This window comes from Tachyglossus aculeatus, chromosome 2, assembly GCF_015852505.1.
Source record: "Tachyglossus aculeatus isolate mTacAcu1 chromosome 2, mTacAcu1.pri, whole genome shotgun sequence".
Classification (NCBI taxonomy): Eukaryota; Metazoa; Chordata; class Mammalia; order Monotremata; family Tachyglossidae; genus Tachyglossus; species Tachyglossus aculeatus.
Genome location: NC_052067.1, coordinates 47,626,571 through 47,639,400, shown reverse-complemented (window position 1 = coordinate 47,639,400; position 12,830 = coordinate 47,626,571). Strand labels below are relative to the sequence as shown.

Below are 12,830 nucleotides of genomic sequence, written 5' to 3'. Positions count from 1 at the left end.
TGGTGCATCAGCCCATTTTTAGGTGGGTTGGATGGGTATGGATGAGAGAGAAATGTTCTCCCCTCCATGATGAGCCATTGAAAAAGTTATGGTGGACCACATGATGCCCTGATCATTTGTTTGGATCAAGCTGGTTTTTAATCATTTATTTATAAGGATTTTATTTCACCTCTGCAGTTGTATCCTCTGGTACAGAGCGAAGTATCACTCTGGTAATGGAGAATTAAGAGAGCCTGACACTGATCTTTTAAAATTGTAACAGATTAACTTTTGTAATTTAAATACCTTCTATTATGTGTATATATATATATACACACACATTTCTATTGTGTATAAATATATACTATTGTGTGTATATATATATATATATATACTATTGTATATACATTGTGTATCTATATATAAATATATACATATTTCTAGACTGTGAGCCCACTGTTGGCTAGGGACCGTCTCCATATGTTGCCAACTTGTACTTCCCAAGCGCTTAGTACAGTGCTCTGCACACAGTAAGCACTCAATAAATACGATTGAATGAATGAATGAATGAATGAATGAATATATATGTCAGCTTTAGCCTTCCTTTTCTTTTATTAACTCAGCAAAATGTTTTTGCCGAAAATATTCACCAATCTAGCTTTACATTCTTCTTTTCTGGGCTTCCTAAAATTTTGAGTGAACGGTTGCATCAATTGGAACTGTTTTAACTGTTCCACAGAATTGATTTCAGTCAGCATTCACTTACAACACTCTGCTCTTCTGATTAAAAAAAAATAATTTTTGTTGTCAATGTGGTGAATGACAGGATCAATCGATGATATTTCTTGAGCACTTGTGTGCAGAGCACTGTAATAAGCGCTTGGGAGAGTACAGAATAACAGAGTTGGTGGATACGTTCCCTGCCCACAAAGAGCTTGTAATCTAATGTTTAGCTTTCAAACTAGAAAAGCATCAGAAAATTCGCAGGGATCGTGGGGTGTAATTTGAGCGTCGGACTTGGAATAATGAAAAAGGGAAACACCGAAGACATTGAGTTGGGGAAATGGAGCAATGTGGGCCTGAACAGAGAGGACAAAATGATTTGTTCGGGTGATGAGAACTGAGTCTCGTTTAGATAGTTGCAACCTCTAATGGGGTCACAGCTGTGCAGGTACAATTAAACTCACTGGAACATATTTTGTCTCTTCAAGGACTACAAGTATTCAGAGAGGAAGCTTGGTTGCACTCGGCATTTTCAATGTCTTGTCTATGCTTCCCTGGCAGTGTGCTCAGTTTGTTCTACTCATTCAGGTAACATGATTTTAAACTAAAGAAACACATCTACTTTACTCAGAAGTTTAAGAATGTGAGGTGGAAAAAGAGCTGGAAAGAGTCCAAATATCTGGCTTGCAGTAAACTTTAGGCAAGGGTCAATCAGTGGCAGTTATTGGGCACCTAAAGCTAAATGCCAGGACATCTCTGTTTGGATGTTCCACTGACACCTCACATTTAACATGTTCAAAACAGAACTCCTCATCTTTCCACGTAAACCCTGTCCTCCCCTCAACTTTACTATCATTATATCACTGTAGACATCACCACCGTCTTCCTGTCTCACAAGCCCCATAACTTTGGCATTGTCTTTGACTCATCTCTCTCATTCAACCCGGATATTCGTTCTGTCACCAAATTCTGTTGGTTCTACCATAATCACGTTTCTAGAATCTGCCCCTTTCTTTCCGTCCAAATGGCTGCCAAGCTGATCTGAGCACTGATCATATCCCACCTTGATTACTGCCTCAGGCTTCTCGCCGACCTCCCAGCCTCCTGGCTTTATCTTGTGCAGCCCATATGTCACTCTGCTGCCAAAATCATTTTTCTAAAAAGTCACTCAGCCCACATCTCCTTATGGGCAGGGATCAGGTCTACCAACCCTATCGTATTATTCTCTCCCAAGCACTGAGTACACTGCTCTGATTGATTGACATTTTGAGTGTACCCTTCAATGGAAGGCAACACATTCTGCATTCTCCTTTCCATGATTGCCCTTTCCTGCCAGGGAGATCCACGGGGGTGCTTACTTATTGGTGTACTATCAAGGACTTAGGCATAGCAAACAAGAGATGGTGTGATAGATCCCTGGCTACAGTTACGGAGAAAAACTTAATAGAGAAGGAGTAGAGGAAGGAGAAATAGACAAAGGCCTAATTTCTTAGGCTGAAAATAAATATATTCAATTCAAATGTTCAAAATACCCAAAGGTTCCTATGCATTCTGCCACTAGTACAATTAAATAATGCAATATTTAGTAAGTTTGTTGTCTTACTATCCTAGAAAGAGGGCTGAAGCAAGGTTCAGACTGCCCTCACTTTTCATAGCTTCATTTTAACAAGGACTCTGTCTATGATCTTGCCAGCTGTGCACAGCAGTGAGATCCCCCTATAGTTTCCAATCAATTGCAAAACCTTCCTTTCAGAAAATGGTGAAAATGATGGCATCTTTGAAATACTTTGGCATTTCTGCAATTCCATAGGTTAGAACGTACAAGATCATAGATGGGAGAGCCAGTTTGAGTGCTTATTTGTCCCTGCCCTCACCATCCCCAGGAGAGGAGCCTTCTAACTAACCCTTGACCCAGCAAATGGAGAAAAGTTCCCTTAATTCCCCCAAATTTAGCCCTCTTTCCACCCCCAGTTCAACTTTCCACTGGGACACCTGTTGTTCTCTGTCTCCAACTTATTATCCTATAGAGGAACTGTTGCTGGCTGCTTTTATCCTAATCCTGCCCCAATCCACCTCTGTCCGAAGTAGGTGGCTTCCCGGCAGGCCCAGGTGGGTAAGATAGAGACCTGCCCGGACAAAGAGTCGAAGTTTTACATGGCTCTGCTCCCTTCCACTTCAGGACCAGCCTTCTCCTGCTTCCCAGATTACAGGGGGCTAGACTGCTGCTTTCTAGGACCAGAGAGGGCTGGCTGGCTGGCTGGAAGCCATGGAAGCCAGGGGAGGGTAAAGGAATGGTGTCTACAGGATAAGGTACGGGGATTCAAAGACTGGCTGGGAAGCCTTGCCTTAGGGGCAAGATCAGAGCCTAGTTGGTCCAGCTGCTTCTGGGATGCTGATAACATCATATATAGTAGGCCCGCAGAACATCTTTCTAATCCAGGTTGGAAGCATCAAAAAGAGAGGCACTGTGGTACTAGTTAACTGAGGAAATTGGAGATCTTCCTGTCTTAGTCGGCATAAAAACTCCTTTCCTTGCCCCCCGACATCTGCTCCCAACCTGTCATAGTCATTCAGTCCAGTCCAGTGTAACCCCTTGCTTAATAAGCTCAAATTGGCAGAAACTGATTTATTCCCAAATTTACTTCATATTGAGATAGATCACTATTAGGGAATTAGGAAATGCTTATCCAACAATGGGCAGCTATCTGGATAGAACCTGCTGCAAGATTGAAGGAAACAGTTGCGTCCATGTGGACAGACCCTGTCAAAATAAATGTATTTATGACATGGCATTCTTTGGGAATTTAATAATAATAATAATGGCATTTATTAAGCGCTTACTATGTGCAAAGCACTGTTCTAAGCGCTGGGAAGGTTACAAGTTGATCAGGTTGCCCCACAGGGGGCTCACAGTCTTAATCCCCATTTTACAGATGAGGGAACTGAGGCACAGAGAAGAGAAGTGACTTGCCCAAAGTCACACAGCTGACAAGTGGCGGAGCCGGGATTCGAACCCATGACCTCTGGCTCCAGAGCCCGGGCTCTTTCCACTGAGCCATGCTGCTTCTTATGTAACCCTCCCATTATGGGAGAACTGAGTATATAGTCAAAATGTCTAAACTTTCATGAATAATATTCATGCAATTATATTTATTGAGCGCTTAGTGTGTGCAAAGCCCTGTGCTAAGCGCTCAACAGCTGAGCTTCATTCACAGTCAGGGGCAGGGCCACCCGTAGATATAAAGGACCCTGGGGGGCAGATTGGAAATGCAGAATTTGTGCCAACCCTCAACAAACTTTGCATTCAGTGCCACCAGCTCCCTACCTCTCCTGTTGGGATTTTTGGATAGGATTAAATCCCAACCCCTAGGGGATCCTGCGTTTCTGTGCATCGGGTGCTCCGGAGAACTGTTGCTGCCTACCCCCCTTTCCATCCCTTCCCCACAGCACCTGTATATATGTTTGGACGGATTTATTAATCAATCAATCGTATTTATTGAGCGCCTACTGTGTGCAGAGCACTGTACTAAGTGCTTTCTTTAAATCCCAAAATAAAATCACTGTACAGTTTTTTTTCTTTCTCCCAATTGTTAAATGGAGTGATTTTAGCATTTCCAAGCTCCATGCTGTACTTTTTCTGGGTTTATAATGGCCCAAACTAGCTCCCTTTGCCCAGTATTAACTCAGGATGCCATCATTTCCACCATGGGCTCTGCCCATTCCCTTCAATCTGCTGCCTTTTCATTTTTTCTTTTCCCAATCCCCTAAGCCCATTGTTTAGGTGCTGGTCCCAACAGTTTTCAGAAATATAATCCCCACGACCAGTGAGATTTTACCCGATAAATCTGTATTTGATTTTTAAAAGTCTTTGTTTTTGCTTCCAGATAGCTTCGTTACTTCCTTTATATATGCTGGGTTACATTGATCCCTACAAATTGAAGAAGATCATTTATGTGCACCTGGTAATGTTTTTGCTCTTTCTCAGTCATAGCAAATCTATGTATTAGTCGCTCATGTATTAATTGGTTTACATGATTCAGTAAATCCTGGGGAAAATGTTGGTTTGTGATAGGGTGACCTGATAATTAAATGGGCCGCTTCTAGAATTCACTGGGAAAGGGCAGTGTTCAGTTCTGTTTTGGAGAGCACTTTATGCTTATAATCTGCCAGCGTCCTCTGCTATTGAACTCAACTCTTCTGCTGTGGAGGAGAAGTGTAGGATGTCGTCAGCCTTTGGGGACATCCCTTGTCGGGGAAACAACTCTCTTTCACTGTGCTCAGAGTAGGACAGGACTAGACCTCCAGACGTCAGGGCCCCCAGGGAGCATGTGTTGCTGACTTGTACTTCCCAAGCGCTTAGTACAGTGCTCTGCACACAGTAAGCACTCAATAAATACGATTGAATGAATGAATGAACTCACATTTTGGCACACATACAAGCACATATGCACGCACGTGTATATTTCATTCACTCAGCCCCCACCCTCTGTCCTGCTTCTTCCTGCACTGCCCCAATGGGCCCTGCTGCTAAGGTGGGCTGTACTTCCAAAATTTCCAACCTGGCAAGAAACATGTCAGAGTGGCCACACTGGAAACCTCTAAGGAATGGCTTGTGACCGGCAAACTCCGCTTATCCGGAAAATGGGAGGCTGGACATCATCATCAATCGTATTTATTGAGCGCTTACTATGTGCAGAGCACTGTACTAAGCGCTTGGGAAGTACAAATTGGCAACATCTAGAGACAGTCCCTACCCAACAGTGGGCTCACAGTCTGAAAGGGGGAGACAGAGAACAAAACCAAACATACTAACAAAATAAAATAAATAGAATAGATATGTACAAATAAAATAAATAAATAAATAGAGTAAAAAATATGTACAAACATATGTACATATATACAGGTTCTGTGGGGAAGGGAAGGAGGTAAGATGGGGGGATGGAGAGGGGGATGCGGGGGAGAGGAAGGAAGGGGCTCAGTCTGGGAAGGCCTCCTGGAGGAGATGAGCTCTCAGTAGGGCCTTGAAGGGAGGAAGAGAGCTAGCTTGGCGGATGGGCAGAGGGAGGGCATTCCAGGCCCGGGGGATGACGTGGGCTGGGGGTCGATGGCGGGACAGGCGAGAGCGAGGTATGGTGAGGAGATCAGCGGTGGAGGAGCAGAGGGTGCGGACTGGGCTGTAGAAGGAGAGAAGGGAGGTGAGGTAGGAGGGGGCGAGGTGATGGAGAGCCTTGAAGCCCAGGGTGAGGAGTTTCTGCCTGATGTGCAGATTGATTGGTAGCCACTGGAGATTTTTGAGGAGGGGAGTGATATGCCCAGAGCATTTCTGGACAAAGATAATCCGGGCAGCAGCATGAAGTATGGATTGAAGTGGAGAGAGACACGAGGATGGGAGATCAGAGAGAAGGCTGATGCAGTAGTCCAGACGGGATAGGATGAGAGCTTGAATGAGCAGGGTAGCGGTATGGATGGAGAGGAAAGGGCGGATCTTGGCAATGTTGTGGAGCTGAGACCGGCAGGTTTTGGTGACGGCTTGGATGTGAGGGGTGAATGAGAGAGCGGAGTCGAGGATGACACCAAGGTTGCGGGCTTGTGAGACGGGAAGGATGGTAGTGCCGTCAACAGAGATGGGAAAGTCAGGGAGAGGACAAGGTTTGGGAGGGAAGACAAGGAGTTCAGTCTTCGACATGTTGAGCTTTAGGTGGCGGGCAGACATCCAAATGGAGATGTCCTGAAGGCAGGAGGAGATGCGAGCCTGGAGAGAGGGGGAGAGAGCAGGGGCAGAGATGTAGATCTGGGTGTCATCAGCGTAGAGATGATAGTTGAAGCCGTGGGAGCGAATGAGGTCACCAAGGGAGTGCGTGTAGATCGAGAACAGAAGGGGACCAAGCACTGAACCTTGGGGAACCCCCACAGTGAGGAGCCTGCAAAAGAGACTGAGAAAGAACGACCGGAGAGGTAAGAGGAGAACCAGGAGAGGACGGAGTCTGTGAAGCCAAGGTCAGATAGTGTGTTGAGAAGAAGGGGGTGGTCCACAGTGTCAAAGGCAGCTGAGAGGTCGAGGAGGATTAGGACAGAGTAGGAGCCGTTGGATTTGGCAAGCAGGAGGTCATTGGTGACCTTTGAGAGGGCAGTTTCCGTGGAATGTAGGGGACGGAAGCCAGACTGGAGGGGGTCGAGGAGAGAGTTGTTGAGGAATTCCAGGCAGCGCGTGTAGACAACTCGTTCAAGGAGTTTGGAAAGGAATGGTAGGAGGGATATGGGGCGATAACTAGAAGGTGAGGTGGGGTCAAGAGAGGGTTTTTTTAGGATGGGAGAGACATGGGCATGTTTGAAGGCAGAGGGGAAGGAACCAGTGGAGAGTGAGCAGTTGAAGATGGAAGTTAAGGAGGGGAGAAGGGATGGAGCGAGAGATTTCATGAGATGAGAGGGAATGGGGTCAGAAGCACAGGTGGCCGGAGTAGCACTTGAAAGGAGGGAGGAGAGCTCCTCTGAGGACACTGCTGGGAAGGATGGGAGAGTAGCAGAGAGTGTTGAGAGCCGGGGGGATGGAGAAAGGGGGGAAGAGACTTTGGGGAGGTCGGACCTGATGGATTTAATTTTGTTAATGAAGTAGGAGGCCAGATCGTTGGGGGTGAGGGAAGGAGGAGGGGGAGGAACCGGGGGCCTGAAAAGGGAGTTGAGTGTACGGAAGAGCTGGCGGGGGTGATGGGCATGGGTGTCAATAAGGGAGGAGAAATAGTTTTTTCTGGCAGAGGAGAGGGCTGGGTTAAGGCAGGAAAGGATAAACTTGAAGTGAACGAGGTTGGCATGGTGTTTAGACTTTCGCCAGCAGTGTTCGGCAGCTCGAGCATAAGAGCGAAGGAGGCGGACAGTGGCAGTGATCCAGGGCTGTGGGTTAGTGGTACGAGAGAGGCGAAGGGAAAGGGGAGCGAGTGAGTCTAACTGAGTAGAAAGGGTAGAGTTGAGAGCAGTAATCTGATCATCAAGACTGGGTAGAGAGGAGAGGATGGCGAGGTGGGGTGTGAGGCGCTCCGAAAGATGGGTGGGGTCCAGAGAGCGGAGATCTCTGTGAGGGAGTAATACGGATTTACAGGGGAAAGGAGTGTGAGTGAGGAGGCAGGTGAGAAGATTATGATCAGAGAGAGGGATTTCAGAATTGGTGAGGGTGGACACAGTGCAGCGGTAGGAGATGATGAGGTCGAGGGTATGACCAAGTTGGTGAGTGGGTGAGGTGGGGTGGAGGAAGAGGTTGGCAGCGTCAAGGAGAGATAGAAGGCGGGCGGCAGAGGAGTCGTTAGGGATATCCATGTGGATATGGACCCAGTTCTGGCTCTCAGATCTCCTGTAGGCCAGAGCTCCCAGATTGCTATTTTTCTCCTAACGTGAGACTCTGGTCACACTGCATTCTGCAAAGCGCAGCCGGCAGAAATCTAGATATCAGGCCGGCCTCGTCCACCTCAAGTTCATCCTTGCGTGCTTTCACTCTGCCCTCTCCTCTGCCCAGCAAAATTATTTCTCCATCCTTATTGACACCCATGCCAGTTGCCCTCCTCAGTTGTTCCAGATGTTTAATTCCCTCCTCAAACCCTCTGTCTCTCTTGCCCCTAATGACCCGGCTACGTACATTATTGAGAAATTGAATCTGTCACTCTAAAATCTTCCCTTCTCCTCTCCCGTCTCTCCCTCTTCCTGCCCGGTCTTCCCCTCTCCCATCTTTCCCAGCAGTAACCCAAGGGGAGAGCTCCTACCTCCTCTCAAAATCCACCTCCTCCGTCTGCACCTCCAACCCCATCCCTTCACACCTTATCAAAGCAGCACGGCCTACTAGTGGGCCCGGGAGTCTGAGAACCTGGATTCGAATTATGGCTCTGCCAGTCGCGTGCTGAATGACCTGGGCAAGTCACATGCAGCGGTGGCTCAGTGGAATGAGCACGGGCTTTGGAGTCAGTGGTCATGGGTTCAAATCCCGGCTCCGCCACTTGTCAGCTGTGTGACTTTGGGCGAGTCACTTAACTTCCCTGTGCCTCAATTACCTCATCTGTAAAATGGGGATTGACTGAGAGCCCCCCGTGGGACAACCTGATCACCTTGTAGCCTCCACAGCGCTTAGAACAGTGCTTTGCACGTAGTAAGCGCTTAATAAATGCCATCATTATTATTATTATTATTTCTCTGTGCCTCAGTTTCCTTAACATAAAATGAGGATTAAGTACTGTTCTCCCTCCAATTTAGATTGTGACCCCCATGTAGAAGAGGGATTTTCTCCCAACTAATTAACTTATACCCACTCCAGCGCTTAGAACAGTGTTTGACACGTAGTAAATGCTTTACAAATACCATAAAACAAAATGAAATGAAATGAAATAAAATAAAATGAAAATAAAAGAGAAGCAGCATGGCTCAGTGGAAAGAGCACAAGCTTAGGAGTCAGAGGTCATGGGTTCTAATTCCGCCTCTGCCACTGATCAGCTGTGTGACGTTGGGCAAGTCACTTAACTTCTCTGCACCTCAGTTACCTCATCTGCAAAATGGGGATTAAACTGTGAGCCCACATGGGACAACCTGATCACCTTGTACCCCCCAGCACTTAGAACAGTGCTTGGCACATAGTAAGCACTTAACAAATACCATCATTATCCCTCCTAGACTGTGAGCCCGCTGTTGGGTAGGGACCGTCTCTATATGTTGCCACCTTGTACTTCCCAAGTGCTTAGTACAGTGCTCTGCACAGAGTAAGTGCTCAATAAATATGATTGAATGAATGAATGAATGAATGAATGAATGAATGAAATGTAACTAAGCACTTGCCCAATTACCTCTTCCCTCCCTGACTGATATCTTCAACTGTTTTCTCTCCAATGTCTACTTACCCACTACTTTCAAACATGCTTATGTCTCCCAGATACTACTACTAATAATAATAATGGCATTTATTAAGCGCTTACTATGCGCAAAGCACTGTTCTAAGTGCTGGGGAGGCTAAAGAGTGATCAGGTTGTCCCACGGAAGGCTCACAATCAATCCCCGTTTTACAGATGAGGCTCAGAGAAGTTAAGTGACTTGCCCAAAGTCACACAGCCGACAATTGGCGGAGCTGGGATTTGAACCCATGACCATTGATTCCAAAGTCCATGCTCTTTCCACTGAGCCACGCTGCTTCTAAAAAAGCCCTCCTCTGACCCCATGGCCCCCTCCAGTTATCAGCGCATCTCCCTTCTACCATTCCTCTCCAAACTCCATGAGTGAGATCTCTACATCCAGGAATACCCCGTTCCTCTCCTCCAATTCTCTCTCTGACCTCCTCCAATCTGGCTTCTGCCCCCTTCACTCCACAGAAACCATCTTCTCAAAGGTCACCAATGGTCTCCTTTTTGCCAGATCCAATGGCCTCTATTCCATCCTAATCCTCCTTGACTGCTCAGCTGCCTTTGACACTTGTCAACCACCCCCTTTTCCTGGAAACATTATCCAACCTGGCTTCTCTTACCCTGTCCTCTCCTGGTTCTCCTCCTATCTCTCTGGGGATTCCTTCTCAGTCTCTTTAATGGGCTCCTCCTCTGCCTCCCACCCTTTAACTGTGGGGGTCCCTCAAGGTTCAGTTCTGGGTCCCCTTCTATTCTCCATCTATACCCACTCCCTTGGAGAACTCATCAGCTCCCATGGCTTCAACCACCACCCCTGTGTGGATGATACCTATGATACCCTGAGCTCTCTCCCTCTCTTCAGTCTTTCATTTCCTCCTACCTTCAAGACATCTCTACTGGATTGTCCTGCCGTCACCTCAAACTTAACATATCCAAAAGAGAACTCCTTATCTTCCCCCTGGCCTCCCACTGACTTTCCTATCACTGCAGACAGCATCATTCATTCATTCATTCAATCGTATTTATTGAGCGCTTACTCTGTGCAGAGCACTGTTCTCAGCGCTTTTGAAGTACAAGTTGGCAACTTATGGAGACGGTCCCTACCCAACAACAGGCTCACAGTCTAGAAGGGGGAGACAGACAACAAAACAAAACATGTGGACGGGTGTCAACTTGTCAGAACAAATAGAATTAAAGCTAAATGCACATCATTAACAAAATAAATAGAATAGTAAATATGTACAAGTAAAATAAATAGAATCATAAATCTGTACAAACATATATACAGGTGCTGTGGGGAGGGGAAGGAGGTAGGGCAGGGGGGATGGGAAGGAGGAGAGGAAAAAGGGGGCTCAGTCTGGGAAGGCTTCTTGGAGGAGGTGAGCTCTCGGTAGGGTTTGGAAGGGAGGAAGAGAGCTGGCTTGGTGGATGTGTGGAGGGAGGGCATTCTGGGCCAGGGATAGGATATGGGCCGGGGGTCGATGGCGGGACGGGTGAGAACGAGGTACAGTGAGGAGGTTAGTGGCAGAAGAGCGGAGGGTGCGGGCTGGACTGGAGAAGGAGAGAAGGGAAGTGAGGTAGGAGGGGGCGAGGTGATGGACAGCCTTGAAGCTGAGAGTGAAAAATGTGGAATGCACCACCATCCTTCCTGTTTCACAAGCCCATAACCTTGGCATTAAACTTGACTCCTCTCTCTCATTCAACCCACATATTCACATATTGCCACATATTCAATCTATCACTAAATGTTGTCAGTTCAACTTTCACAACATCACTAAAATATGCCTTTCTCTTCATCCAGACTGCTACCACCTTAATCCAAAAACATATCCTATCCCACCTTGATTACTGTATCAAGCTCCTGGCTGACCTCCTTGCCTCCTGTCACTCCCCACTCTGGTCCATGCAACGCTCTGCTGCGCGGATTGTTTTTCTACAAAAATGTTCAGTTTGTGTTTCCCCAATCCTCAAGAACCTCCAGTGGTTGCCCATCCACCTCTGCATCAAGCAGAAACTACTTACCATCGGCTTTGAAGCCCTCAATCATCTTGCCTCCACCAAACTTACCACACTACTCTCGTACCACAACCCAGCCTGCACACTTCAGTTTTCTAAAGCAAAGTTTCTCACTGTATCTTGATCTCATCTATCTCATCTCCAGCCTCTCACCCACGTCCTGCCTCTGGCCTGGAATGGCCTCCCTCTTCATATATGACAGTTACTCTCTTCAACCTCAAAGCCTTATAGAATAATAATAATAATAATGGCATTTGTTAAGCGCTTACTATGTGCCAAGCACTGTTCTAAGCGCTGGGGGGCTACAAGGTGATCAGGTTGTCCCACGTGGGGCTCATGGTCCTCATCCCCATTTTATAGATGAGGTAACTGAGGCGCAGAGAAGTGAAGTGAATTGCCCAAAGTCACACAGCTAACAAGTGGCAGAGTTGGGATTAGAACCCATGACCTCTGGATCCCAAGCCCATGCTCTTTCCACTGAGCCATGCTGCTTCACTACAGAAGGCACATCTCCTCCAAGAGGCCTTCCCAGACTAAACCCTCACTTCCTTTCCTCCCACCCTGATTTGCTTCTTTTATCCATCCCTCCACCCGCCCAGCCACACAGATATGGACAGATGTACACATCTATAATTTATTTATATCAATGTCTCTCTTCCCCTCTCGACTGTAAGCTCACTGTGGGCAGCGAATGTGTCCCTTATATTGTACTCTCCCAAGCCTTTGTATTCATTCATTCATTCATTCAGTTGTATTTATTGAGCGCTTACTGTGTGCAGAGAACTGTACTAAGCCCTTGGAAAGTATAATTCGGCAACAAATAAAGACAATACCTACCCAATGGGCTCACAGTCTAGGAGGGAGACAGACAACAAAACAAAACAAGTGGACAGTCATCAATAGCATCAATATAAATAGAATTATAGACATATGCACATCATTAATAAAATAAATAGAATAATAAATTTGTACATGTATACACAAGTGCTGTGGGGCGGAGAAGGGGGTAGAGCAGAGGGAGGGAGTCAGGGCGATGGGAAGGGGAGGAGGAGCAGAGGAAAAGGGGGGCTTAGGCTGGGAAGGACTCCTGGAGGAGGTGAACTTTCAGTAGGGTTTTGAAGCGGGGGAAGTGTGCTAGTTTGGAGGATGTGAGGTAGAGGCCAGAGGTAGGATGTGGGCCAGGGGTTGACGGCGGGACAGGTGAGAACGAGGCCCAGGGAGAAAATTAATAATGATGGCATTTATTAA

The 12,830-nt window shown here is 46.8% G+C and overlaps 1 protein-coding gene across 3 annotated transcripts in view; it reads left to right on the top strand.

Moving 5' to 3' along the window:
* LOC119949264 (probable C-mannosyltransferase DPY19L1) overlaps window positions 1-12,830 on the top strand; it is a 110,106-nt gene that overhangs the window by 45,880 nt on the left and 51,396 nt on the right. For all 3 annotated transcript variants that reach the window (XM_038770890.1, XM_038770899.1, XM_038770881.1), the window contains exons 8-9: window positions 1,191-1,290; window positions 4,587-4,664. In XM_038770890.1, coding sequence (XP_038626818.1) covers window positions 1,191-1,290; window positions 4,587-4,664 — 178 coding nt within the window. The remainder of the gene's footprint in view (window positions 1-1,190; window positions 1,291-4,586; window positions 4,665-12,830) is intronic.